The sequence below is a fragment of the Molossus molossus genome, unplaced genomic scaffold, assembly GCF_014108415.1.
Source record: "Molossus molossus isolate mMolMol1 unplaced genomic scaffold, mMolMol1.p scaffold_m16_p_8, whole genome shotgun sequence".
NCBI lineage: Eukaryota > Metazoa > Chordata > Mammalia > Chiroptera > Molossidae > Molossus > Molossus molossus.
This window is the reverse complement of record NW_023425402.1, coordinates 111823167-111850890: the sequence shown is the minus strand read 5'-3', so window position 1 is coordinate 111850890 and position 27724 is coordinate 111823167. Positions and strand designations below refer to the sequence as shown.

At 59.0% G+C, this 27724-nt stretch overlaps 1 protein-coding gene across 1 annotated transcript in view; it reads right to left on the bottom strand.

Moving 5' to 3' along the window:
• Window positions 1–27724, bottom strand: part of SMOC2 (SPARC related modular calcium binding 2) — a 127246-nt gene that overhangs the window by 76799 nt on the left and 22723 nt on the right. Inside the window, exons 2-4 of the mRNA XM_036249380.1 lie at window positions 14017–14188; window positions 3279–3385; window positions 2158–2257 (exon numbers count right to left, since the gene is read on the bottom strand). Of these exons, the coding sequence (XP_036105273.1) occupies window positions 2158–2257; window positions 3279–3385; window positions 14017–14188 (379 nt within the window). The remainder of the gene's footprint in view (window positions 1–2157; window positions 2258–3278; window positions 3386–14016; window positions 14189–27724) is intronic.

Genomic DNA, 27724 nt, shown 5'->3' with positions numbered 1-27724 from the left:
ACGTCTGGGAGGTGACGTCACACAGAAGCTGGTCACAAACTCTGTGCCTATGTGTGCAGTTGTGTACTTCATCCTCCCAAAGCGTCCCTTAGATTTCAGTTTTCCCAGTAGCTCACTGCAGCTGTCTCACTGGTGTCCCCCCCCCCCAGGACCCGCTCTTCAAGCCCAGATTCTCGCAGAATAACAGCACAGAGGCGACTGTGCATCAAGAGAATTTCTCTGTAACTCCCTCGGAGTCTGTTAGTACCGAGAGGTGTGACATGACCCCGGCCAAGCCAACATGCAGGTCACAAAAACACGCCATGGAAGCGCGCACACACACACGCACACGCGTGAGCACATGCACGCGTGCACAGCACAGGGTTAGAGGCGCAGTCGGCACCCGGCCACGAATCTGAATGCCTCCGTCTCTGGCTCCTCCTCACAGCCTTTCCGCACACTGAACCAGACTTTGAAGCATAAGAACAGAATCCTCTTTCTTTCAACACCCGTCACCTGGACCAAAAACGTCCAGCTGGGCACTGAAAACCACGGGCATTTCTGTACAGTAAAATGTGCACAATGCCTGGAAAAAACATCTGCGCGAGCAGCAATGCAGCGGTTCGATTCGAAAAGCAAAGTTCTAGGGAAAATGTGAACAATTCAGCCAATTTTGCACATGGTTTTCTAATGACGGTCTTTGGGATACTACTTAATGTTCCAGACGGTCTCACTGAAAATCACAGACACAGACGCGGGCCCATGTTCTGCTCCGTAAAGTGACCGGGGCTGACACGGCGCCTCCGTGGACGGAGGGAAGTCGGCACGTGGAGGCGTCTTCCGGCCTCAGAGACACACACAGGCCAACCTGGTGTGTTATTTATTTCTTTTTGCGTTGACGCCATGAGTTTGTTAAAGAATTATTAGGTGCAGGGTTAGCTCACTAAAAATATTTTTTCAGCAATTTTTAGGTCTTGGATGACAAAATAGTTTTTAAAAATAAATATGTTTCCATTCCACATTATGCCCAGCCCGTGGCTTTCCAGCGATGACCAGTCCCTGGAAATATTAGGTTTCACGTTACTGTTAATTATGGGTGTCGTTCTGGGCAGTGGGGCCCTGTCCCCTGCGTGGCTCCCGCTATAAAAGTCTGAATCAGGAGCCGATTTCTAATTATAACAGGCCTGCCTTTCAATAGAAAATACGTCTCAAAGGAACCTCCAAGTGTAAATGTTCTGATAATTTATGAGAAATATCGGGAAGATACTTTGTACTTCAGTATTGGTCTATAATGATACTTGCGCCTATTTTCGTAAATCTAACCTGGGGATTTGGACGTGTAGACCACAACATTTCTTTTTATCCTCACCCGAGGACATTTTTCCATTTTGTTGTTCAGATAGAGTGGGAGAGAGAGAGAGAGAAACATCGACGTGAAAGGGACACATCGAGTGGCTGCCACCCGCATGACCAACCAGGGCCGGGGACAAACTGCAACAGAGGTACGTGCCCTTAGCGGGAACCGAACCCGGGTCTCTCAGGACCGCAGGCCGATGCTCTAACCGCTGAGCCAAACAGGCCAGGGTGACCACCACATTTTTTGATAGATGATCTGATTGATCTCCCCAAACAATTAATCAAGACGCAAGGCTGCAGACTATTTTCAAATAAAAATGATTCGAATCATTTATAAAGTTTTGGGTAAAATATTAATGAAAAAAAAAAGTCTATCTTATAGATAATTCTCTTGCCGGTATTATTGTGTTCAGCACATCAACTCCTCTGAGGAGTAATAAAAATAACACAAACAAGCCATCTGGAAATGGAGCCGTAAAGAATGAGCCACTTTTCCTTTGCAAAAATATACATACAAACCCAGAAATGTTTGCTTTTTCTTTTTTGGCCAAAGAAAATATTTGTTCCTTTCCACTGTTGACTAGAGCGCTTGTAGTTATTTCTAATACTAAGAGCCCTGAATCACCAAGACCTGGCGTGGCTCAGACCCGAGCTCCCGTCAGCGGTGGTTTCGTAACATCGCGGGTTCGTCCGGCGACACACACCCCTTCCCATTACGCCTCAGGGGGCCAGAGCTGAGTTTCTTATGAATGATAAACCAACACAGGTAAGATCAGGAAATCCGTCAGCGGAAGGTTCACCCCGTCATTCAACCAGACCTACCGGGGCACCGGGGTGTCTTGTGGGCCACGGCGGTGCCGCTGATGGGCCTTCCGTTGGGTGTGACACACCAACAGTATCCCGTGTAGCTGTGACACTGGACCTGGAGGAATGGCAGGACACAGCGGTCAGTACGGAGGGCCTGGCTGGGGTAGAGCCCGCTCTCGTGACCCCGAAACCCTGCCTTGGAGCACTCGATGCAACAACCCAAACTTGGGGTCCTGGACGCAGACGCCACCAGAGGCGCTGGCTAAACGCCCGTGTGTGCTGGCCCCGCAGCGGTGAAGCATCTAACCCTCGTCACCTTGGAGCCGGAGCCCGAGCCCTCATCTGACAAAGGGGGAAACCGAGGACCCAGGGTGTCACGAGACTGGCTCATTGTCTCCCGTGTGCCCCATGCAGAGTCCAGGAGGAGAGACTGGCATCAGCTGGTGGTGGGATGTTCCTTCCACCCCAGCCCCCTGCCAGGGTCCCTCCTGACTCTGTCCTGCCCCAGGCCGCCCTCCACACCAGCCCCAGGGGCCTCCCTGTAGCTCCAGCCCGTCTCCAGCTCTTTCCTCTCAACGGTGACGATGGCTACAGAATTGCACTGGGTTCTCGTGATGACCGGTGCTCACAGCTATTGTCCAGAGCACTGTGTCCGGAATTCCGGTTCCTCAGCAGAAACGACAGTGATGACAACAGTGGAGAGACCACTGGGCCGTTTCTGGATGTGGCCTGTGCCAACGACCTCCAAGCCGAGTCAGACACCGCAGGGCCCCGCCCCGTGTCCCCAGGCCCGGGCTCCCGGCTGCTGCTGAAGTTCTGTGACTGAGTGCGCCCGCGAAGATCAAACTAAACTCAAGTCAGGCTCTCAACAATGAGCCGGGCACGCGGGTCCCACCGGCTCCCTGCCCCGTTCCGGCTCTCACTGTGATGAGGTTGACCGGCCGCAGCACGCACGGACCTGTGTCAGGAAGGAGCGGTGTGCAGCTCACCCACCTACTGCTGAACCTAACCTGGGCCTGGTTAGGGACAGACACCCACCACGTGGAGGGGGGCTCCTGGGAATGCCCGGCCCCTCCTCTCCGGCTCGGCTCCCCCGCGGCCCCACCCCCGTCCAGAAGTCTGGCTGAATCTACGACCTGGCTGTAGGTGCCGTCATCGTTGCACTCCGGGATGAACACCTGCTGCAGCTCCTTCCGGGCCTGCTCCTGGGTGTACTTCCTCTCGGCCACACACCTGGACACGTCTGCAGAAGGGACAGAGCAGAGCGACGGTTATGCACAGGGGTCCCAGGAGTGCGGGGACCGCCCAGCGGGAAGGCCCCGGGCCAGCGAGCAGCAGAGGGCGGCTTAGCGCCACCGTGCGTCACCCAGTGAAAGGCCCACAGAAGAGCAGGGTCCTCTCGACCCCTCACGAGCACGGAAGTCGAGGCTCAGCAAAGGTTCCCTGGCTTGTCCCCGTGAAACAGAATGTGCTCTGTGGCCAATGGAGAAACACAAGCTGCAGCCCAGCGAGTAGTCGGACTCGCTTCAGGTTCAAGGACGCGCACCTGAGCACACAGGTCCGGTCCACACGCCCACAGGGACGGGGTCTTGAAGCCACAAACAAAATCAGACCAGAAACACAGGCCCAGAGGGAGGGAGCCCTGCAGAACCGGGGAGGGTGCGTGACGCTCGGGCCCACAGCAGGGGTCCAGGTGGCCCCCCCTCTGAAAACCACTTTGGTGGGGAAACCATGGTGGCCTCTCTACTCTGCATCTACGTTCCCAGGATGTCAGAGCGACACAGCTCCAGCCTCTCCCCAGGGCAAACGGACAGTCGGACGATCACCCAGCCCCAACCTTTCAGACGTTGCACGAGAGTCCCTGTAGCACAGTTCGACGTGCCGTCCTCAGGCCCCGGCTCGGGAGGAAGCCCGGGACTCAGTGACCTGGGAGACGTCCGCACACATTCCAGCGGGAGACGGGGAGGAAACGCCGGAGATCGCTGCTCCTCTCTCCCGGGGTTTTCGCGTGTGAGCCTCACACTCACCTCTCTACACACTGGTGGCTACAAACCAGCCACGGGGTGTGACGTCCCTAACACTGCGATAACTGTGCGGTGCCAGGGGTCCTGGGAATATGGAGGGGACACTCTGGAAGGAGCATGGTGGCTGAGCCACTGTGCTGCACACCTGAAGCCAACACAGAAGGGGAGAAATACTTCAGCACATCCAAGTCCGCTCCGGACAGGAAGGAGGGGGCAGGGAAGGGGAGGGGCGGGGGAAGGGGAGGGGGCAGGGAAGGGGTGGGGGCGAGCCCCGGGCACTGGGTACAAGGCCTCTGCCCCCCTGCGCTGTGCAGTCTGGACTTACGCCGCCTAGAGCCAGGAGGGATGCTCCTTCCTGATGCTAGTGTCCAGCTCTGGGGTAGGACTGCAGGTGTGGGACAGCCGTCCACAGGCCCCTGATTCTGACCTGGCCAATGGCTGGTGGAGCCCCTCTGAGGAGCCTCCAGCCGCCGGAGAGGGGCCAGGCCGTCCGCACTGCGCCTCGCGCCCCGGACACCACCACAAGTGCCGGTTTTCTCTCCGTGGCCCGCCTACCATGTAGCTCATCTGACTTTCAAACCTTGAAAAGAACAGCCTTCCCAAGTTTTCTTAAGTGTTTCCAGATTTAAATAACAAGTTGTCTCGATCTTAAAAGCCCTGTGGACTCCGAGAGAGACTTTTTCAGACATGCCCACTCTCCGAAGGCCTCGTAGGGAAAGCGGCCGGCTTCGAGGAGGTACCATCTGGGCAGCTGCCCGGGCTCCGGCCACGCCTGACAGCTCGGGGGCGTCGGGAGCCACAGGCAAACCCTGTCCCCAGGTCAGCCCGGAGCCGGGACCCCCGGGGAGAGGCGCGTCCTGGGTTCGGGGCCTGCGCTGGAGAAACCCTGGACTCGGCCTCCCGGCCTAACCTCGGCCGGCCCGGCAGCCAGCCCTCAGCGACATGTGGTTTTAATGCGCTCTGTGTTTGAGCCGAGCAGAAACCGCTGCCTAGCTGGGCCGTCCTCCTGTTTCAGGGTAACCTGTGGTTTGACTGTCTGCAGGGAAACGCGATATGAGCCCCAGCTCTCTGGGTCTCCGCACGGGCAGATGGGGTTACACATTACGTAAAACCTTTGAACTCTCCTGGAGCGTGAGTTTTCCAAACCCGCGGGCCTATTCCTGGCGTGGGTGCCGTCTTTGAAAGACGCCGCTCCGGCCACCGCTCGGAGAGTCCTCGAACCCACAGCCTTTCGGTGTCAGGTGCTACGTTCCAGGCTCACGGCCAGCTGACTGCACAGCCAGAGGAGACGGGGGACCCTCAGCACCACTGCTGGCCCGTGCACTGCCCCCCAGAATCAGGCCCGCAGCCGGCTGCCAAGTCAGGGTGCTGTGGTCTCCGCCACCTGCCTGCGGTTCCCACGCCAGATATGCTGACCCAGGCGCCTGGAACCGACCGTGGCCGAGAGTCTGGACGTCAGTCTCCAGTCGGTTCTGCTGAAGCACGCAGACCACCCGGACCTGGATCTGCTAGCGCCTCCCATGCTGGTCTGCCAGGGCCTCACGCGGCAGCGGCGACATGAGGCCCAGGTCCGCGCCGACCTCTGCATGCACAGTGCGCCCGGGGCTGCAGGCGCCGCACCCGGCGAGCGACCCGGCTGAGCGGCTGCACCGCCGCCTGGCTACGGGCACCCACAGGAGGCTCAACGGAACGCCCCTCGCTGCGGAAACCAGAGGGTGCAGCCCAGCTTCACAATCACGTCCTTCTCACCTTGGTGTCCCCGCCACCTCCTGAAGACAATGGAAAGGCCCGGCGCCCCGGGAAGTCGCCCCTCCGGGTCCAAGCGCTGCTCTGCACTGCCGTGGTCCGAGTCCAGACAGAGCAGGTCCTGCCCTGCTCAGGGGCTGGCTGAGGGTCTCCTCCAGACACTTTATTTTTGACTGTTTGAAAATTAGAGCCTCCAGGCACAAACCCTGTCATTTTTGTCATAAAGCATAAAATTCAGCACTGGAGCCATTTGAAAGAGTGTGATTCAGGGCATTGCGTGTGCCCACAGTGCCGTCGCCCACCTTCCGCCTGGTTCCAGAACATTCCCTCCCCGAGGAACCCCGGCCCCACCCCACCGCCGTCCGCTGTCCCTGGGACCTTCCTGCCCGTCATGTGAACGGGCCATGGAGGATGTGGGTCTGTGCACGCATTCATTCACCAGCATGTTCTCGGGGTCACCCTGCAGCACGGGCCCACAGCCTCCTCCCTTCTCTGCACTGAGAACATCCCACTGTGTGGCTGAGATGGCACAGCCGGCCCCGCCTCTGGCTGCTGTGGCCACGCTGCTGTGGCCACGCCGCAGGCGCCCGGAGCCGGTCCGTGCGGGAACATCTGTTCTCCCGCCTTCTGCATCTGGGTGAGGAGCGGACTTCTGGGTCTTGGTGATTCTGAGGTGGCGCCAGACTGCCTTCCACAGGAGCTGAGCCCTCCCGTGCCTGTGAGGCCGGACCAGGGTCCCCACCTCTCCGCGTCCTCGCCAGCACTTACTCCCTGTCTTCTCCACCTCTAACTATAGCCTTCCTGAGCATGCAGGGGGCTCTCCTAACTTCGGGGCTCACCGAAACTTTAGACTACGGTCCATTTTCACCTAATAATATTGATATGTTAATTAAATCAAAGTACTAGTGCCACCTCCTAACCGAAGACTGGAATCACTGTACTGGACCAAAGGGAAACGTCAGTGCAGATCTGGGCACGTGTTTTAGAAACATTTTGTTCTCATACGAAAGAGCTGATACATTGTAACGAATTTCTTCACAAGGCATCCCTGGCGGTAGGTTTTAACATGACATTTTTGGATGAGTTGTTGGGTAGTGATAATGAGTTCGGTAAGCAATCTCTTTACCTGGCTGTTCAATTTTTTCTGTCAGTTGACAAAGAAGATGGGTCCCTTTTCCAGGGGGACCACGCGGCTCCTTTAGGCACCCAGACTTGTCACAGATACTGTCCAAAGCAGTGCTCGCTATGAACTAGAAATAAACAACGTTTTTCCATGGTTATTTCTACTGACGGTTTTCATTGAAACAGGAAGCAAGTAATTTCATACTTTGCTAAAATCACTTAAAACAGGATTAAGCAACCATCGGGAGAAGACAGCTTCGAGGAAGGATCTCGAAGAAGCAACCGCTGCATCAGAACGGGGTCCGGAGACGCACGTCCGTGGGTGGCCCTGACCTCGGCAGGCCCTCAGCCCAAGGGCGTTTCTGGTCGGGACGCCTGTCCGTCATGCAGAGGGCCCAGGGACATGGTAACCAGGAAACACAGAGGAGTTTCCTTCTCCTCCTGCGTTCATCTCCCGGGATGCGCAGCTACCTCCAAAGCCCATCACGGCTCCCCCTGCTCGGCGAGCTGCTCAGGTGGGACATCCGGGCACGCGGGATTATCACAGTCCCGTTTCCACATGCACAGTGAAAGGCGATCGGGTAGTTTCTGTCGGCAGGGCCTGGACTCTGGTCTGGAACGGCCGTGAGGGGTGGTGCCTGAGCACCGTGGTGTGAACACTGGTTGGGACGGTTTGGGGGCTGTGCCCTCGTGGCCCAGCTCGGGTCCTGGCACGGGCTCGGCTGCCACTAGAAGGCAGGGGAGGATGAGCAAAGGCCGCCGGAGGAAGGAGGTGGGCTCCCTGTGGGGGCCGCCCAGGGGCAGCCCTGGGGGGGGCCTGCCTTTCATGTCTGTCCCACCCGCTGAGGGCAGACCTGAGCGATATTTTACCCACCGTCATCGTGAAGGCCAGGCTCTCAGAAAACTTAAGCATTGGGGGCTGTGACGCTCTTTGGCATGAATAAAACATCCTTTCCCTTCGCAATGCAGACGGATGTGCACTAGGAGAACCCTGCGTACGCGGTGGGCATGGCCAACACGCAGAGGAGGCCGTGCGGATAGACTGCAGACCACAGCAGGACGCATGAATGTGTCCGGACGGTTCCTACCTCGTTTCCACAGGAAGCAACTGATCATTTTATCTCTGTGATAATCAGCCGCCATCCTCCTCCATGGACAGGCGGCCCTGGGATCCCGCGTCCCCGACAGGAGACGCTGCTGTGGCAGCGCGTGGCCGGGTCTCCGGGCAGCAAGGCTCAGATCTCCTCTGGGACCCGTGTGCTTCCACTGCTCCTAGCACAGGGGACTCCGGGGTGGAAGTGTGACCCCAAACCTCTGCTCTCGTGGCGCCCACAGGCCCAGGATGTCAGCGGTCTCTGCAGAGTGGTTCCAGCAGGCAACGCAGGTCCTGAGGGGAGGGGTGTCCGTACCCAGCATGACTGGCCACTGTCTGTCCCACTCTGGGGTCTCGCAGGGAAAGAAGAAAGTCCCTGAGCACGTGTCACCATGGCGGTGAGGGTGCTGACAATTCCCTGTCCGTGCTGAGGGGCGCCATCCGCCCCCACACCCTGACCCCTGCCCGTGGCGTCCATGGTGACTCACAGGGTGTGCCCAGCCGCGCTCAGGCGGTCCCTGCACCAGTGACCCGCGGTGACCAGCAGACAGCGGCCGAGGCGGGATGGGCGGGCGCCGGGAAGCTGTCCGAACGGCCGCTCCTTCCCCTCCAGGTCGGTCCGTCTGACGCCTGGCCGTGGAAATCTCCGCAGAAGCTGCTGTAGTCAGAGTCACTGTGATCTGTTCCCAGAAATCTCAAAATAGTCCCGAGGTCTCCTGGAACTTGACTTCGCTTCTGTGTTTTCCTTGTGGCTTCCTCAGCGGATGCCAGCAATCTTGTTGAAAAGCAGGACAGCCCCAACGGTCTCAGATCAAAAGGAAACACGAATGTGTCTGCTGAGTTCTGAAAACACCACTCCACGGGCTGCGCAAAGACTCGGCGGCAGTGCCGTCGGCGTGAACCACCGCGCGGCTGTTCGGGGTCGGGGCGATCGGTGTGGACGGCGGAACGCTTCGGTCCCGCTCCGTGAGCCAGGGCCTGGGCGCTGAGTCCTTTCTGCCAGAGAGTCCAAAGGGCCAGGAAAACACGCTCAGACCCGCTCGGCCCTCACAAGTCAGCACCAGGCCGCACGGGCCATTTGCAACACGGTGCTAATGAGAGACGGGCCGGTGGGTGTTTGCATTACTGGAGTGACGTCAGGGACACATCAGTCCCCGCCCTATTTCTGCCTGAGGCGGGATCCAGGCAATGGCTTCTTCTGGAGGGTGACCCCGATTGAAGACTGGGACTCCCCTCTCCAGGGCAGCTCCAGCTGGAACACCCTCTCTTCACCCACCTGATGTGGGCTGGAAGCTGAGGCTTCAGAGCTGTGCCCTGCACCGGGACCGGGCACGGACGGGGTGCACCAGCCCAGCCATCGGCAACGTCACGCCAGGCTCACCGTCCTCACTGGGGGCCCAGCCCCTGCTGCCCTCGGCCGCGGGCACCCACGCGCGGGACTTTGTCTCCATCGGCAACGTCATGCCAGGCTCACCGTCCGCACTGGGGGCCCAGCCCCTGCTGCCCTCGGCCGCGGGCACCCACGCGCGGGACTTTGTCTCCATCGGCAACGTCACGCCAGGCTCACCGTCCTCCCTGGGGCCCAGCCCCTGCTGCCCTCGGCCGCGGGCACCCACGCGCGGGACTTTGTCTCCATCGGCAACGTCACGCCAGGCTCACCGTCCTCACTGGGGCCCAGCCCCTGCTGCCCTCGGCCGCGGGCACCCACGTGCGGGACTTGCTGTCTCCAGGGGTCTCCGTTGTCTTCCACCGCAGTTGTTTGGATTTAAGTTAAGCTTCCTTTTCTGAAGCAAGTTCTGTGTCCACCTACTTCTTCCTCGTCACACTTTTTACTGCTAGGAGTTTATGGCATGAAATTTGTTCAGTGGCGTGAATGGGATCCCCACCCAGGGATTTATCCTTGAAAATCATCCCAGAAAAGCCAGGCGGGGCCCACACACGACACCTGTTTAATTCAAATTCACCTCCTCATCCAACCCGCGTGGGCCCACCGGTGGGCATGGCCAGGCCCCAGGTAAAGGCTCTGAGGGCAGCCTCAGCGAGCGGCCGGACACGGGGTGATTTCCACGCAGACAGACCCCTCTGTCCCAGGAGGCCCCGGCTGGCACGCTGAGCGGGCAGCTTCCCAGGGCCCAGCAGAACATGCCATGGGCTCCTCCAAAGGAACACGGGAGGAAATAAAACCCTTGGACTTGACCACCACCCCCACAGCTCTTGTTTTCAGACACTGTCAGCACAGGCAATGGCTTCTAGAAGCTTCTCCAAAGGGATAGCCGGACATTTGAATGTATCCTTAAATCGCTCCTCATGTCTCAGCCCAGATAACCGAGAGGCGTGACTTCAGCCAAGGCGTAAAGTTACACACAGCGTCCCGGGTGTGAGCGGAGGGCACACGGAGCAGGTGCAGAGGGCGCGGCGATGGCCCCCGGGTGCTCTTGGTCCGACACCACCCTGGGGAGCCTCACACGGGCATGTTAGAGCTCGGAGGAGGCCAGTCCCCAGGCCGCACTGCACCTGGTCCCCACCAAGTCCCCGAGGGCCTGGATCTGGAACTGAATCAAACGCAGAGAGAATAAAACCTATTGGTTTTCCTTCAGGTGACCCTTCAGGGGGTCATTCCTTAGAAGAAAATATTAATTTACTAATTTGATTAACACTGAGTCTCAGCATCTCAGTGTTAATCTGAGTGCACCCCGCCTGTGCCCGGTCTGGACAGCATTAGGCTAAAGCCACCATCACAGTGTTAGGACCACAGGGAAAGAAGCTGCCTGAAGGAAGAGGTATCATCTACTTGAGCAAACCAACCAGCACTGTGTGCGCGCATGTGTGTGCATGTATGCACATGTGTGCGTGTGCATGTGAGTGTGCGTGCGTCTGCAAATTGTGGGTGCACGTGACTGTGTGTGCTGTGCGCACGCGTGTGCACACGAGTGTGTGCATGCGAATGTGTGTGCTGTGCACGCGTGTGTGTGCATGCGTGTGTGCATGTGTACACGCATAATTTTGCATGTGTGTGTGTGCATCTGTGTGCGCATGCATGTGTGTGCATTTGCGTTATGTGCCCGTGTGTGCATGTGCATGTATGTGTGTGCACATGTGCGTGCGTGCATGTGTGTGCGTGTGTGTGTGCGTGCATGTGTGTACAGTGTGTGCACATATGCATGTGTGTGTCTGTGTGTGTGTGTCCATTGAAGGAACCTGATAATCCTCATTTAAACTCTTCCCAAACAAGCTCTCAGAAACAGGTTCAGGTAGCCCTGGCCAGTTTGGCTCAGCGGTTAGAGCGTCAGCCTGCGGGCTGGAGAGACCCAGGTTCGGTTCCCGCTAAGGGCACGTACTTCGGTTGCAGTTTGTCCCCGGCCCTGGTTGGTTGTGCGGGTGGCAGCCACTCGATGTGTTCTTGCACGTCGATGTTTCTCTCTCTCTCTACCTCCCACTCTATCTGTACAAAAAAGATGGAAAAATATCCTCGGGTGAGGATAAAAAAAAAAAAGAAAAGAAAAGAAACAGGTGCAGGTAAACACTGACACAGAACGAGGAACTTCAGGTAGATGATACTTGCTATTTTCTGCTGCTAAGGATGATGATGGATATTTACAAAGAAAAGTAATTTTTCATTCACAAAACCCTTTTTACAGGGATGTTCTGCCTCCCCGTCACCACAAAGACGGCTGTAGAAAGTGTTGCTCGCTGGACAAAGACCCCGGGTGCAGCTTCTAGTCTCCGTGAGTGCTCTTGCTGACAGTTCGTACAGGTCCATGTGATTTGAACAAAGAACTTCGAGTGCAGCTAATCTGAACATCCTCAGTTTTCCTTTTATGGACATTTTCCATAGAAAGAGGTTTCACACTTGTGTTGTAACACTTATTTAAACTATTTTCCCCACTAAAATTTAATTTGCAAACCACATTACTTTTCTTCAACAAAAATTACAGTTGTTTACTTTTAACGCATCTTCCAAGACACCGTTATGCCTGCCTGGGCCCCAGGTGGAAGAGAGCTCCTCCCCCAGGTGCAGGGCCTGGGCCCCAGGTGTGCTCGGCGCCCCGAGCAGCACGGGGCAGCTGCTCACAGTGGCCGGAGCTCCGGCAGGACGGGGAGGTCATCTCTCCTCAGGAACCACCGGGGAGCTGGGTAAACACACATCCTCAGCCCGATCTCAGGCTGAGGGGTCGGGGTCGGTCTCAGGTGTGGTCGGGGTCGGTCCCCAGGCCTGGGCCCCAAGCGGATGCTGAGGGGGGCGGTCCCGGGACCACATGGCACGTGGCTCAGCCCACCTGGGCCAGGCGTTCACTCCAGTGTCTCCAAGGCCTGTGTTTGGGGTTCAGCCATGACGCTGCCACCGTAGCATGTTGAGTATGACTCACGTACTTCATTGGTGGCGTTTGTCCTTTTGTTCACAACAGCCGGGGAAGACTGAATTAAAATCACACGCCCCCTGGGTAGTGTCTGGTCCCTTCACCCCCTGCGTCCCGTCTGGAGCAGGAGGGGTGTGGGCTCCCGCTGATCTGGGACGGCGAGCACCACGGGGCCCGGGCACCCCGCTCCACGCCCAGGGCGCTAAGAGGCGCTGGAGGCAGGTGCGCTGGCCCACGCTCAGCAGCGACCACGTCCACCGCCCTCCCTTCCTCTGCTCAACTGTCTGTGGCCCCCACGCCTCCCAGGTGAGAGCAAATTCCAGCATCTGACCTTCGATCTCGCCATAACCCTCCCGCCCTCTCTCCCATGCCCCCTGCAACACCCTCCGGTGTGGTGTCCCCTCGGCTGGACTCTCTCGGTGAGGGGACCGGCCTGCCGGGCGCTGACCTGTGAGCAGCGGCTCTGACCACAGGACAGGGCCCAGGTTTCCCAGGTGCTCGGCCTGCACGGCCCGCCGCCCACTGCAGCTCAGGCCCGGGCCTCTCGGGCCGGACGTCCAACGGTCCTGAAATATTTTGACCGTGAACAAACCATAGTGGCAGAAACCCCTCAGTCACCATCAGTCACGGACACAGCCACAGGTGCGTGCCGAGAGGGCGCCACCTCCCCGCCCCTGCACTCAGAGTGGCACAAACACACGTGGGCACAGACGGGGCCCAGGGTCCAAGGCCTCAGCCTGGAAGGAGGCGCTTTCCCGGGCCGTCCCCAGAGCCCCGCTGTCAGGAGCAAGCAGAATCCTGTCTGTCATGGGGACGGGGATTCGAATCCGACACCGAGGACACGGCAGTGTGGCAGGAAGAAAGAGCAAAGTATTCAAAACCTGGCCCAGCGGGAGGCCGGGGTAACGGGCCCCGTGGAGTCCGAGTTCCGGACACTGTCAGATCGAACAGGAGAGGCTGCAGAAGCTCCTGCCACGCCCCGCGGCCCTTTCTCCGACAGAACAAGGAAAAGAGGGTCAGCCCCCTTCTGAACCTGAATGTGGGGTGGGCGTCGGCACCTGGGCTGGGCCAGCCCCCATCCCCCCTGTCACGTGGGCAGCAGGTGTGTCCCTCTGCGGGGTACTGCACAACTCCCCACCTGACTCAAACATCCGCGTGTCAAACTGACACCAAAAGGGTCACAGACACAGCCCACATGGCACCGTACACGACCACGTGCTAACAGGGGCCACGAGGAAGAGTTGTAAAAGCAATCATGAACTTCGGTGAGAACAGTTTTAGAAGACTTTGGGAACACCCTGGGGAGCCCTCGGACAACTGCCGCGGGGTCGCGCACCGGTCCGAGGGAGAGCGTGGACCCGTGGGAACGACTGTCCTCAGGCGTCAGGAATTACGCGTCGGCCCTGCGTGCTCTGAAGAGACTTCACGGACGGGCCCTCGAGCTCCTGCACACAAAACCGCAGCGAGAAGAACACGGGGGCCGTGCCCCCAGTGTCGGTCTCCCCGCGCGGCCCCGGGGGCGTGGACTCACCTTTGCAGTTCCCGCGGTAGGCGATCTCCAGGTGAGCGTCCTTGCACTTGGCGCGCTGGAACTCACAGCGGGACAGGAAGGTCCTGCCGTCGGACGCACAGAGGGACTTCTGGGGGGAGCCCGCGCAGTCCAGGCTGCAGTCCTTGTCTTTGTCTTGATCGACTCTCAGAAACTTCAGGAGAAAAAAGAAGCAGCCACATAAACCGAAAGAACTGTTTTCAGCAGAGCGACAGAAAACAGCGACCGAAGGCCACGTGATGTCAGGGAGCCACGCCGGACACGCCAGGGAAACCTGAATCTAAGCCTCCGTCTGATCCAAAGGTCTCGACAGCCGACCGTACGCTACCTCCGAGTTCGGGCTGAACCGCCGCCAACGGCGTGGGGAACCGCTCACGTGTGCCGGGGAGCGTGTGGCCTTCACCCTAAACGCCGGAGCGGCGGTTTCTGCAGTCGCCCTGCTTGGCCCTCCCCTGTGAGCTCAGGAGTGAATCCTGCCCTCGGGGCAGCACCTCAGGGACAGGGTCCCACACAGTCTCACCACGCCCCGCCGCTGGGACCAGACTTCCGTGCCCAGGAGGCAGCTCTCCAGGCTTGGCGCGCATCACCTACAGCGTGGACGGCCCCCAGCCCTCCACGCACTGCAGCCCCATGACCCTCGGGGCTCCGCATCCTCGCCTTGGCTCCTCGGAGCCCCGACATCGCACTCCAGTCTAACAGTGTCCCAGTGTGGTCCGGGATCTGGCCGCCAGCCCTCACAGGGCCTGCCCTGGACTCCCAAGCCCTCTGCCCGGCCCGGCCCAGTCCTCGGCCACACAGACTGAGAGCACAGCTCATGGAGGTGGTCTCGGGGAGCCCCCAGAAAGGCCTGCGTGACAGGGCAAACGGACCGTCTCCGGTCCCCGAATGTCACTGGGCCCCCAAGGTGCCACGTCTGATTTACGGGGCATCGGCAATTCGTTCAAAGAAAGAGGGTGGTTGAGACGCGAACCTCGGGCCGCGGCCGTCACGGTACGCGGCCGGCAGCCTGGGCCCAGGGGCCCGTGTGTCACGAGTGTACGTGGCCTGTGGCGTCCATGACACGGAGAGCCCTGCTCACCGGCCCGGCCTTCGCCAGTGTGAGCTGTGGGCCCTGGTCCACCTGCTCCTCACGAGGAAGACAAGGGAGCCCTCCAGCTGAGGCCGCTTCGTCCCTTGAAGGACACCGAGCTCCCTCCCCGAGCTCGGCGGGTCCTAGTTGGCACCATTAAAAGTTAGCCAAGCCCGGCCCGTGTGGCTCACTGGTTGGGCGTCGACCCTGCGCCAAGAGGTCGCCGGTTCGATTCCCGGTCAGGGCACATGCCCAGGTTGTGGGCTGATCCCCAGTGGGGGGCCTGCAGGAGGCAGGCAGGCGATGTTCTCTCATCAGTGTTTCTATCTCTCTCCCTCCCCTTCCTCTCTCTCTAACATCAATAAAGAATAAAAAAGTTAACCAAGAGCAGAAGGCAAGGTGAAGCCATGAGGAAGACCCCCAGGGGAGGTGACTGAGGGGGGAGCCCATCCCCCAGAGGAGTCCTGGAGGTGGGGTCCCCGCAGCCCCGCCCTGGGTTCTGGGAGGGGCAGGCACGCTGGCCAGGCAGGAGTGGGTCACAGCAGCCCAGTGCGTGGCCTGGACGCCCAGCGGTGGTCATTGCCGGGTTCTGGGGGAGGGGTTCAGACAAGAGGCTGGGAGCAGCACCCGGAGGTGGGGTCCTCATTCATGGGGCTCCCGGGCATGAGAATCTCCCAGGTGGTTCAAGCTCACCCCGCAGGCTCTGGTCTCACTTGGCGAAACAACCCTGGCACATTTGAGCCAAGACAAGAAAAACAGATCAGTGCCTTTTCTGGGTTTTGCAAAACTTCCCTTTTACTTAAAAATGGCCAGAGCGGGTCGCTGGATTGAACTCTGTCCCTGAGGGGTCTCAGGCCCTTTTCCCCTCACCAGAAACAGGTCGGAGGGTCCTTGGGAGGGGGCCTGCAGCCAGGCAGCTCCGGGGAGGACGCTTCCTACTGCGCCTGAGGGAGTCCGTCCACTTACAGTTCTTACCCCTGCTGGTTCCTCCCTCCCGAGCACGGCGGGGCAGGCCGGACCTGAGCTCCTAACACAGCTGCCCCTGCAGAGCATCACTGAGAGCGAGAGAGACAGACAGACAGAGAGACAGAAAGAGACATAGAGAAACAGAGAGACAGAGAGACAGGGAGACACAGAGACAGAGCAGCAACACTGAACAGATCTGAACGTGTCCCAGGACCGGGCCTCACACAGGCACCTGCCCGGCCTTCTGTTTTTGAGAAAAGTGGAATAACCTAGATCCCACTGAGGTTTTGGTGGAGGCGCCGGTCTCTCTGCTTCTCCTGACGCCCCAGGGAGGAAATGCTGATGGCTTAGGGTAAGAGCATAATCATCGCTTTCTCCAAGCCGGGAGACGTGCCCTCTGCACCTTTTCATACCGAAAAACCCCAGCAGCAGGCATCTGAAATCTGACCGTAACCCCGACAACGCGACATGTGGAGCTGACCAGGGGCTGTCCTGCCGGGAATGAGCTCTTCATGCACACGGTTCTCCTGTTCTACTGGCGATTCGATTCCAAGGAGACACGGGAAAGGGGCCTCTACGCGTGTTCTTGAACAAAAGGGATCTCCCTGTTCTCAAGAATTCACTCGGTACCGAAAGAACTCGGCGGGGGGTTTTCAAACCAGCCGAGATAAAAGGCACTTTGCCAAGTTTAGAATGAAGTCAGGCAGCCCTCCAACAACACTGTTAGGAAAACAGCCCCAGGGGGGCGTTGTGGGGTGCCCTGGCCCACTGCAGGCTGTTTGCACAGGTGGACAGGGACAGAGGTGCGCACCCAGCCGCCGTCACACACGGTGGGTCCCAGCATGATCTGCATTTTGCTTAATAGATGCATAGGTTTAAGCCAGAAAGAGCTGGAGCAAAGTCAGAATGTTTAAGAAACAGGTTAAAACACTCTTCACACCTTCACGTCACAGGTCTTCCCACCGCAACGTGGATGGAAGACATTTCTCACAGATGGGATGTGGAATGACCCGTGGGTGCGCACACGCTACCCAAAGGCCTCTGACATGCATGATTCTGCAGCCATGCAGTTCTCAAAGCAACAGCTGTCGAAGCCCGAGGCCACCTGAACTCCAGCACAGGTCCGGAGAGTGTTTGCCTGGACCGGGGACGTGGCTCCCAGGCCGGGGCGTGGGGACAGGGAGCCCTGAGGGCTACGGCACTGGCTGCGGGGGAACTTACTGAAGGAAGACTCGTAGCCACCCATCCCTTCACTCAGCACCCACCCACCCACCCACCCACCCACTCACTCAGCCACCCACCCACTCACTCACTCACTCACCCACCCACTCACCCACCCACTCACCCACTCACCCACTCACCCACCCACTCACCCACTCACCCACTCACCCACTCACTCACCCACTCACTCATCCACTCACCCACTCACTCATCCACTCACTCACCCACCCACTCACCCACTCACCCACTCACCCACCCACTCACCCACTCACCCACTCGCCCACTCGCCCACTCGCCCACTCGCCCACCCGCTCACCCGCTCACCTGCTCACTCACCCACTCACTCATCCACTCACTCACTCACCCACCCACTCACCCACCCACTCACCCACTCACCCACCCACTCACCCACTCACCCACCCACTCACCCACTCACCCACTCACTCACCCACTCACTCACCCACTCACCCATCCACTCACCCACTCACCCACCCACTCACCCACTCACTCACTCACTCACCCACTCACCCACTCACCCACCCACTCACCCACTCACCCACTCACTCACCCACTCACTCACCCACTCACTCACCCACTCACCCATCCACTCACCCACTCACCCACTCACTCACCCACTCACTCACCCACTCACTCACCCACTCACTCGCTCACCCACTCACTCATTTGTGGAAAGTAATATACATCAATTTGTATGTGTTTCAAAAACACCCACTTTAGTATTTTATGGTCTTTGACTCCTTTTCACACTCTTTAAGGACAAAGACTCATCTTTCTAAGATAATTCAAAAGTTAGACCCAGCTTGAACTGAACTCGTCTCCAGGAGGGTGAGAACCGAAAGGACGATCTTCCTGGAGCTTGAAATCTAGAGGGCAGCAAATCTGGGACCACACACGATCGCCACGTCAAAAGGACCATGCACGATCGCCAGGTCATCGAGGACCATACACGATTGCCACGTCATCGAGGACCACGCACGATCGCCACGTCAAGAGGACCACGCACGATCGCCACGTCATCAAGGACCACACACGATCACCAGGTCATCGAGGACCACGCACGATCGCCACGTCAAGAGGACCACGCACGATCGCCACGTCATCGAGGACCACGCACGATCGCCACGTCAAGAGGAGACAGCAGGTTTTTCAAGGAAGAAAATGAAGGCCTATTTCTCAGGGTTAGTGGAAGGGGGAGAGTGCCTAGGAGAGGAGGACCCAACAGATGTTGCACAGGGTGGCACAGGGGCTGGGACAGTGTCTGAGTGCTGTGCACCAGGAGGGGTGGATCTGATGTGGGGACCAAGACAGACCTCTCAGGACGCAGAGGGACCAAGAGAAACTCAATCCAATAGCCTCGCTGGGATGCCTGGGTACAAGGCTGTGGGCGCTTCTTGTGGGGGAATGAGGTGGAGACGCACCTTCATACCCGTGGAGATGAGAGCGGAGACTTTCAGCCATCGGTGATTTTCTCTTTATTTACCATGCTGCCTTTGCCGCTTTGTTTGAACGAACGAGACTTTTTCTAAGTGTGCCACGGACTCCTCACTGGCTTCAGGTGCCTTGAGCCGACTCTCCGCAGAATTCGGTCAGGTCCGTCTTCCAGCTCAGTCTGCATGGCAGCTTTGGGGCCCTGGCCCCGCGCTGGGGCCGGGCACACGCTGTGCTCACTTCCTGCTCACAAACCGCTTCTCGCCCGAGCATCTCTGTTTATTCCTTTCCAACCCTGCCTCCACGTCAGTAGTCATTTCGCTGATGAAAACACAGGGGTCTGCTTCTTCTCAGCACTTTTTGAGTTAAGTCAAGACAGCTCTTGGGTTATTAATTGCTTCAGATATATGCTTATTTAAATTCAGCCCTGGCCTGTTTGGCTCAGCGGTTGGAGCGCTGGCCTGCGGACCGGAGAATCCCGGGTTCGGTTGCCACTAAGGGCACGTACCAAAGTAAATAAATAAATTCAGTAAGAACTTCATTATCCTAAAATCCTTCTTTATAAAGTATCATGCAAGGTGTTTCCTTAATGCAAGAATTATCTTCCACAATAAAAAATCACCTTGGTCACCCTGGCCTGTTTTGCTCAGTGGTCAGAGCATCAGCCCATGGACCTAAGGGTTTCAGGTTCGAGTCCCAGCCAAGGGCACATCTCTGGGTTGTAGGTCCCATCCCCAGTCCTGGTCAGGGTTGTGCGGAAGGCAACCAATTGATGCGTCTCTCATATCGATGTGTCTCTCTCTCTCTTCTCTTCTCCCTTCCACTCTATCAAAAAAAAAAAAAAAAAATCAATGGAAAAATCCTTGGGTGAGGATTAACAACAACAGAAAAATCACCTTCGTCAACATTCAGTCATTATCCCTATGGTCAGAGGCAGCCTGTCTGCACAGGGCAGATCCTACAAATACCCCATAAAACACCCCAGTGGGGTGAACGTAGGCTTTTGCAAGTCAGACCCGCTCTGTCCGAGGGTCTCCCCCTACTCTGGCCATTGGTGTGCTCACAGCGGGTCCTGGGCCTGGAAGGCGCCCTCCTCACCAGTTTGGCCACAATGAAGTCCCAGCTTCCTGCCCAGGATCCCAGTAGGGACCCAGATACAGGCCAAACGCACTCTGAACAACTCACATGCTTTTCTCAGCTACAGATTCACAAACCAAGACAGCTCGGGATGTGGGAGAACAGTTTAGTGACACCAGACTAATTGTGTCAGAGCCCCTGGGGCCCTGACCCTCAAGGGTGGAGAAGACTTGTGTTCGTCTGTCGGCCACAGCATCCGGCACAGTACCAGGTCCTCGGTGGTGCTCAGTGAGCGTCCGCTGCCCGAGAGCTGTGTTAGTGTAACCGTGTGGGACCCACCGCACAACCGGAGGGCCCGTGGCAGGGGCAAGTGTCTGAGAAAGGGACGTGGGAATAGCACACTCGGCCGGCCGCTCCGCCGTGACCGCAAAGCAACATGCCCCACCTGCGGGTCTCCCTGCCCGCCCCGTGGAACCAGTTTCCTGTGCGTTGCATCCCCTGGGGGACCAGACAAGACTCTGCCCTTCGGCGACGTCACCAGCCTCTGCCTGGAGAGTGAGCCCGTGGCAGGGGAGACAGTCCAGACACAAGTAAATGGACCTCGAGAGTAGTCATCAGCATTTTCTAAACAGCCCACCCTGTGTGGCCACGGGCATCATCGTGGTTCAGTGGGCACCGCCGTCGGTGGGCAGGACTGCTGGTCGGCCAGGCAGATGCCCGGTCCCCACCCAGGAACCCCACATATAACACACAGGTGAAGGGAACACGCAGGGCCTAGGAGTGCGCCTTGCTCCAGAGGTGCTGACAGTGGACACGGTGGACGCCGGACTGGCTGACCCAGAGCAAAGCGGCTGGGCACGTGTGCCCCGTGCGACACCACACAGCCCTGCCGGCCCGGTCCTGTGTTGAGAGAACAGCTCTGTCTCACGAAATGTGTCATTTGCAAACCCTCTAACGGCCGGCACTGTCGGGACAGCTGAGCACCGGCAGGTGCCACCGTTCCCGGTGCACCCTCCCCGCATGGCCGGATGAGTTGCAGGCTCCCGGAGGCTTAGGTCCATTCGTACCTTCCCAACGTGTCCCGAGACAGGGTCAGAAAATAAATACATCATGCAAGGGCCAGGGGCCTCTGACCCGACTAGAGACCAGGCAGAGTCCAGTCCCTGCTCCGAGCTCCAGTGAGACCCTCCGAGCATCTGAAATACCACCTACGTCCCCTGACCACGTCCAGCCTCGTATTTCTTCCTGGGTTCAAGATCTGGCCTTCCCTGGGGCCGGATGTGTGCCCAGAAAAGGATTTGAAAGGAAGGACGTTGAGCTGCTGACGGGTCACAGCTGCAGGGGGTCCCGGGGCTCCTGGGCCTGGTGCTCTCCCAACAACCCCTGCAAGCAGCAGGCTCTCTGCAGGACAGGCTCTGTGAACAGCTGGTCAGCGGTTGTCCCAGCGACAGCCCTCTGGCCCCACCCCTGCAGGATCTGCACACTGGGTGACAAACCGGAGGGGTTCTGGAGAAACAAGGGGACCCAGAGAAGACGCTCACCTCCCCATATCCCTGTCCTCCGAACACCGACACTACCACCACCCCGAGGAAGCCAGAATCCCTTTCTCTGTGCCACAGAGAAGCAGTGTCCTTGGCCGGGGCCCTGGGGGAGCACGGAGGCCGCCCCTCAGAGGGAGTGCTGTCAGAGCCCCGGGTGGGTGGAGGAGCTCACGGGCACAGAGGAAGAGACAGAGGCTCTCAGAGGACACCACGCCAGGTGCCTGACTTGAGCACTGAAGAGAACGAAGTTCCCAGAGGGGGTCACCCTGCTCCTCTGCGATGCAGCTAGATCTGAACCCAGGACTCGGGACCCCAGTCCTACCCCCACCGATCACGCATGGCAGGGCACCGGAACCCGAGGTGGCAGGCGGGGTCTCCCTTCTCCAGGACACCAACTCCAGGGGCGTAATGGTCCCCACCCCGGAGCCGTTTCTGGAGAGAAGCCATGGGACGCTGGAAAGAAGGGGGGCCAGGGACGGGTCCCCAGTGCTCCCCCATTCGCGTCCCCCGCCCTGCATGGGTGTTCATGCCCTGCTGGCTCCTGTCCAGCATCACCCAGAGCGCACATGCCTTCCCCCGTCACCTTGGGTACACGTGACACGTCCACCACCTTGTCTATCAGTCTGGCTCTGGGAGGAGACAGTGAGACGTGGGATCCTCGGAGCAGACTCTCTCCACAGTTCCCCGAAACGCAGCCTCGCAACTGCCCCCCGCTCCCCACGCGGCCAGGTGCCCTGTCCTCCGTCAAGGACAAACCCCCCCCCCCTCCCCGGGACGCAGGCAGAGCCACCCGACCTGTGTGCTCCAGTCAACAGACCAAGCTCCAGGGGCAGGTCCCTCCCCACCAGCAGGCCCCGCGGGGGGCTGGCCCAGGCAGCCCCTGGTTTCCCGCGGGCATTTCAACAGGCACCTGGGGCCTGAAGCACACGCCCCGCCGACCCAGCTCAGGACAGCAGGGCCCTGCGGGCTATTCTCACGACGTCCTTCGAGTCCCGTGGAACTTCAGCAGCTCCGCCCCTCACACCCGCCGTCTCCGGAGCCCTGGGCGGGGGCCACGTCGGTGGCTGCGGGCACCTGCCTCTCCTGGGCCACCCAGAAGGTGGAGGTCAGGGTGGAAACCTCCTAAACCAGCTCCCTGAACCCCAATTTTTAAAGGAGCAGTTGCAGAAGAACCAGTCACGATCCACTCCACGGCTGCAGTGCCCATAAAACAATGCTCAGGAGAAAGTCTTTTTTTCAAAAAAAAATCTTGAAACTCACACCTTTAATTATAGAGAAAAGGGAAACATTTTAATTACAGGAGGCACAAAACCTGAAGGGCTTTGCAGAGGAAGAAAGAGGAGTCTGGGGGACTCTGAGGCACTGGGGTCCCCAGCACAGAGCACAGGGTTGGGTGCGGGGACCCGAGGGGTCGCGGGGACGGGGAGGGGACGCCTAAGCCGCTGGCCGGGCAGGATGACCATCCACGGAGCCCAGCGAGGACAGAGAAGAGCCACAAGGCAGAGAGTCACAGCGCTGTGAGGACACAGGTCCGCTCGGGCCACTGTCCAGGGGCCTCTCCAAGCCTCCGTGTCCCCAAGTACCTCTCGTGTCCCGTGAACCACAGACATGGGACCACGCCGTGGACGGGGCGACCCTCCGGCGGGTGCCCGAGCACTGCGGACGCTCCCGGGAGCCACTGTAGCCGTGTGGACGAACTCACCGGAGACGGCGTCCCGGCGCCTCTGCTGGACACGAGGAGCTTCCCCACGGCCCTCGGCACAGACACTGGACACGAGGAGCTTCCCCACAGCCCCTCGGCGCAGACGCTCGAACTCAGGTACCAAGCGGATGTCCGGTCTGAGCATCCACGGACTCACTCTATCGGCAGTGATTTCACCCTTCGGGGTCCGTGTGCGAGACAGCCTGGCTCACAACCCCAAGCACTTGTTTTTTAAAATCCTTACCTGAAGACATTTTCCCACTGATATTCAGATAAAGTGGGACAGGGAGGGAGAGAAGGAGAGAGAGAAACATCGATGTGAAAGGGACACATCGACTGGCTGCCTCTCGCACGACCCCGACCAGGGCCGGGGACCCACCACAACCGAGGTCCGTGCCCTTGACGGGAATCGAACCCATGACTCTTCGGTCCGCGGGCCGACGCTCTAACTGCTGAGCTAAACCGCCAGGGCCCAAATACTTGTTTTAAAGAAGGGTGAGTGGGTGACATCATCTCGACTCCAAAGCCGGGGGCCCCTCAGCCCAGCCTCGCAGCCGCCCTGCGGTCTCAGGAACGTCCTTCCTCCTTCTCGCCCTTGACCCAGGCCCCTCCGCTTCAGAAGTCCGGAAACACCCCACTCACGTTGTCGGAGCACCCATGACTTCCCACTCAAGGGAACGAGGGACTTTGATACAAGCGTCCGTTTTCGGTCGGGCACTATGTGCCTCTGGCCTGTTCAGAATTCAGATTCATCCCGTCTGCCGGGGCCCTGACCCACGCTCGGGAGGCCGGCGGGAGGAAGGTCCGAGTCACACCCGATGCCCCGGAGTGCTCCCTGGGATCCGGGGGGGGGGGGGGTGTTGCCAGGTTGTGCAGGGTCATCGTCCAGCGGGAAAGCTTGTCCATGCCGGGTGCTGGGTGGCCCATGTCGAAGGCCCCCTCACACCCTGCCCACCTAGCGTGAGCGGGGAGTTCACACCCCAAGCGCAGCCCCAGCCCAGCTCCCGCCGGGCCACAGGGAGCCTGTGCCACGGTCACTGCACTGAAGCCTGGGACAGGCCAGGTGAGATGCTCACAGGTCCCCACGGAGCCAGCACAGGCCCCAAGCAGGGCTCTGCGGACACCAACCTGCTGTCACAGGACCTGGGGCCGGCGCCCACGTGACCGCCGGACGGGTTTCTCCATTTCAGGCAGGTTTCCCCGCTTGGAGAGCTGGGGCCTGCACCGCGGAGTTCTCGGGTCCCCCAAGTCTCAAAACCTGGGGTTTCTCAGCGGGACCACCTGTCCCGGAGTCCACCGGGGACTGTACCAGGAGGGGCTGGCGCCACCTCGAGCGTGAGAGGCGTCACCACCCTCTCCTCCCGGGTGCAGCACTTGTATTTCATTGCAGTTTTTATTCATTTATTTTTGTTACAGATGTTTCTCCTTTTCCCCCCCTAGACACCCTTCTCCTCCCCCACTTCCCCCCAGCATTGTTGTCCATGTCCACTGGTTACACATTTGTGCACATGAGTTCTGTGGTTCATCTCACCCCCTCACCCTCCGGGGTCTGTCAGTCTGAACCCTACTCCTTTCTATGTCTCTGGGTCTGTCTTGCTCATCAGCTTATTTTGTTCATTATGTTCCACAAATAAGTGAGATCATGTGGTATTTGTCTTTCTCTGACTGGCTTGTTTCGCTCAGCATAATACTCTTGAGGTCCCTCCATGTCGTCTCAAAGGATGCGAGATCTTTCTTTCTTACAGCTGCGTAGTACTCCGTTGTGTACATGTACCACAGCTTTTTATCCATTGTCTACTGATGGACACTTGGGCTGTCAGATCTTACAATTGTAAATGGCTCGCAGCATTTTTAATACTACGTTGTGATGACCGTCGAAGGAAGCTGCCCTGCCCCCCGCGTCGTTTACTGCGAACACAGTTGGACTGGAGGGGCTGGGGAGACCTGGTTTCGAGCCTGAGCCGAACACCTTCCTCATCTGGGAGCACCGGAAAGGGGACAGTCCCGGAGCCTCTCACGTCGACTCGTCCGGGCCACACAGAAGCTGGGCTGACGCTCTCGGGGCTGACGGGTGGAATCGGGTCAGGCAGGTTCTACAGACGTTATTGTGGGTTGAAACATGTCCCCCCGAATATGTTTGACCTTAGCCCCAGTACCTGGGGATGTGACCTCACTTGGACAGACTTTGAAGGTGTCACCAAGTCAAGACAAGGTCCTGACCAATGACGGTGGACCCTAAACTCAATCACTGTGCATGACAAATTCAACTGTGTCCCCCTGAACTCGCATGGGAGGTCCTGACCCCCTTCACCCCAGAATGGGGCCTTATATGGAAGCAGGCCCATTCGAGAGGGAATGAGTTAAGGTAAACTGAGCCATGCTGAAGGGAGGTGAGCTGAGGTCCAATAAACAGCGGACATGTGGACAGACATGGGCACAGGGAGAAGGCCTGGGGGATGAGGGCAGGTCGGGGGATGCGTCTAAAGCCCAGGACCCCAAAGATGCCAGCAAACCCCAGAGCAGATCCCCCCTCACAGCCCCGGAGGCTCCAGCCCCGTCTCCCTTGACCTCGGCCTCCCAGCCTCAGAACCAAGAGAAATTAATTATCTAGTTGAGGACACTTCGTTTATCGGCATTTGCTAGGAAATCCAGGGACTGCGGATAGAGGGGCTGCCTGGTAACAGGAGTCGAATAATAAGTGTGCTGACGTCCTCCCACAGAGACGTTCCCCAAAGTTGTAAAATTACCCAAAGTCCTCGAGGGGGAGGGGAGCACCTGGCCGCAGGCTGGGGGCCGTGCGTGACCTTGGGTGTGACCTTGGCGTGTGACTGGGGTGTGTGGTCCGTCTGCACACCCTCCTCCCTGCATCTCAGCAGCAGCTCTGTGGACAGCGCGATGCACCGGACAGAAACCAACCCGGACTTTCTGCCCGTTTATCCTAAAATAAAACAGCTTGTGTGTCCGCCTGATGAGAGAGAGTCGGGCTGAACACTTTATAAGCCGGTGACGGTGACGGTGAAGGCTCTTCTGCCCTGTTCCCAGCTGAGATCAGAACAGGGCGAGGGGCTGGGGGAGGGGACAGGGGCCGGGGGAGCGGGTGTTGGCTCCGCCCGGGGTGTGGCCACAGTGGGAATCCGGGGCCTGAGGGCGCACTGGGCAGCGCTGAGGACCAAGCACAGGGCCCCCGACGCTGCCCAGACCCGGGTGGAGAACGAGGCTCCAAGGGCAGGTCCATTCTGACGGCTCCACTGGGGAGGAAAGAAAGTCGGAGACGAGGGCAAAGTCTGCCACGCGTGGTCAGAGACAGAGAGCAGCTGGGGTGGGGAGGCGGGGGTGCCGGTGCCGTGGACGTGCCGTGGACGTGGACAGAATGCTGCTTCTTAGGGTTTCTCTGCCCCCACCTGAGCCCACTCATCAGCAAGGGTAGACGTGCTGGTCACTGCTGCAGCCGGGACAGTGAGAGTCAAGGTGGGGGGACCACCGGGGTCGCGGGAGCATGGCCCCTGCACCCTCAGCCTCCAGCCCAGCCGCCCGCCTTCCATCTGCTCGCGTGTGGGACATCGAGGGTTAACTACATGAACCAGGGGAGTCCTCCATTACACAGCAGAAAGGCCCGCCCTGGCCGGTGTGGCTCCATGCCCACGGACCTAAGGGTCCCAGGTGTGGTTCCCAGTCAAGGGCACGTACCTGGGTCCCAGGTGTGGTTCCCAGCACATCGGGGTCCTGAGGGAGGCAGCCAACCGATGTCTCTCTCCATCGATGTTCCTCTCTCTCCCTTCCTCCCTTCCACGCTATCTAAAAATCCGCAGAAAAATACCCTCGGGTGAGGATTAACAAAAGCAAAGCAAAAAGGTCAAAATCCACTCTTGCCTTACGTGCACCCCCCGCCTAGACACCCCCAGATCAAAGGTTTTCAAGGAAGCCAGCTGCAAGAGGCTGACCCTGTCTCCGGTTCTCGTCCAGGGGGTGGCGCTGTGAAGGCGGAGATGCCACCCTGGACTTTCTCCATGAGCAGCTACCGCAGGCGGACTCGGACGGCGGCGTTAGAACCAGGACTGTTTTCGGCAAAACGCGGTAGAGTCACCACAGAGTCCGAACAAACCGAGGGGCTCAGAGAGGTGTTCACAGTCGGTGCCCACGACCCCGCCGCTGATGCACCCGCGAGTCACGAAGGTTGGAAGTGGCACAGTACCGGTGCCGGGGAGGAAGCGCGACACTGGACGGGCCGGGAGACGGAGGAGGGGTCTTCGGACCTGGAAATGCCCCAGAGCAACCCCGTCTCCAGGCCCGGCCGCTCTCTGTGATGGAGTGCAGCACAGGACACAGGTCTCTGTCTGAGTCGGTCTTGCCCCCCAACTCACACACCGGGCCCGGGGCACTGCAAGGGCCCCATCAAGTGACAGAGAACATGCGCCGAAAAGGGCCTGAGTCTCGAATCCAAACGCAGTTTGCGGGGTGATGTGCCACTTGGGGAACCCAGACACCTAGTACTGCCTTTCCCTGATCGGCATTAAATTTCTGCAGGATTGGGGAGCGCCACCCCCTCACTGCCATTCCTCAGCCCGCAGTCAGGGGACTCCACCTGCGGGAGCTGCACAGACCACGGACACCAGGAGCACCCACTTCTCTGGTCCCTGCTCTCCAGAGCCAATGGCTTCGAGCTGC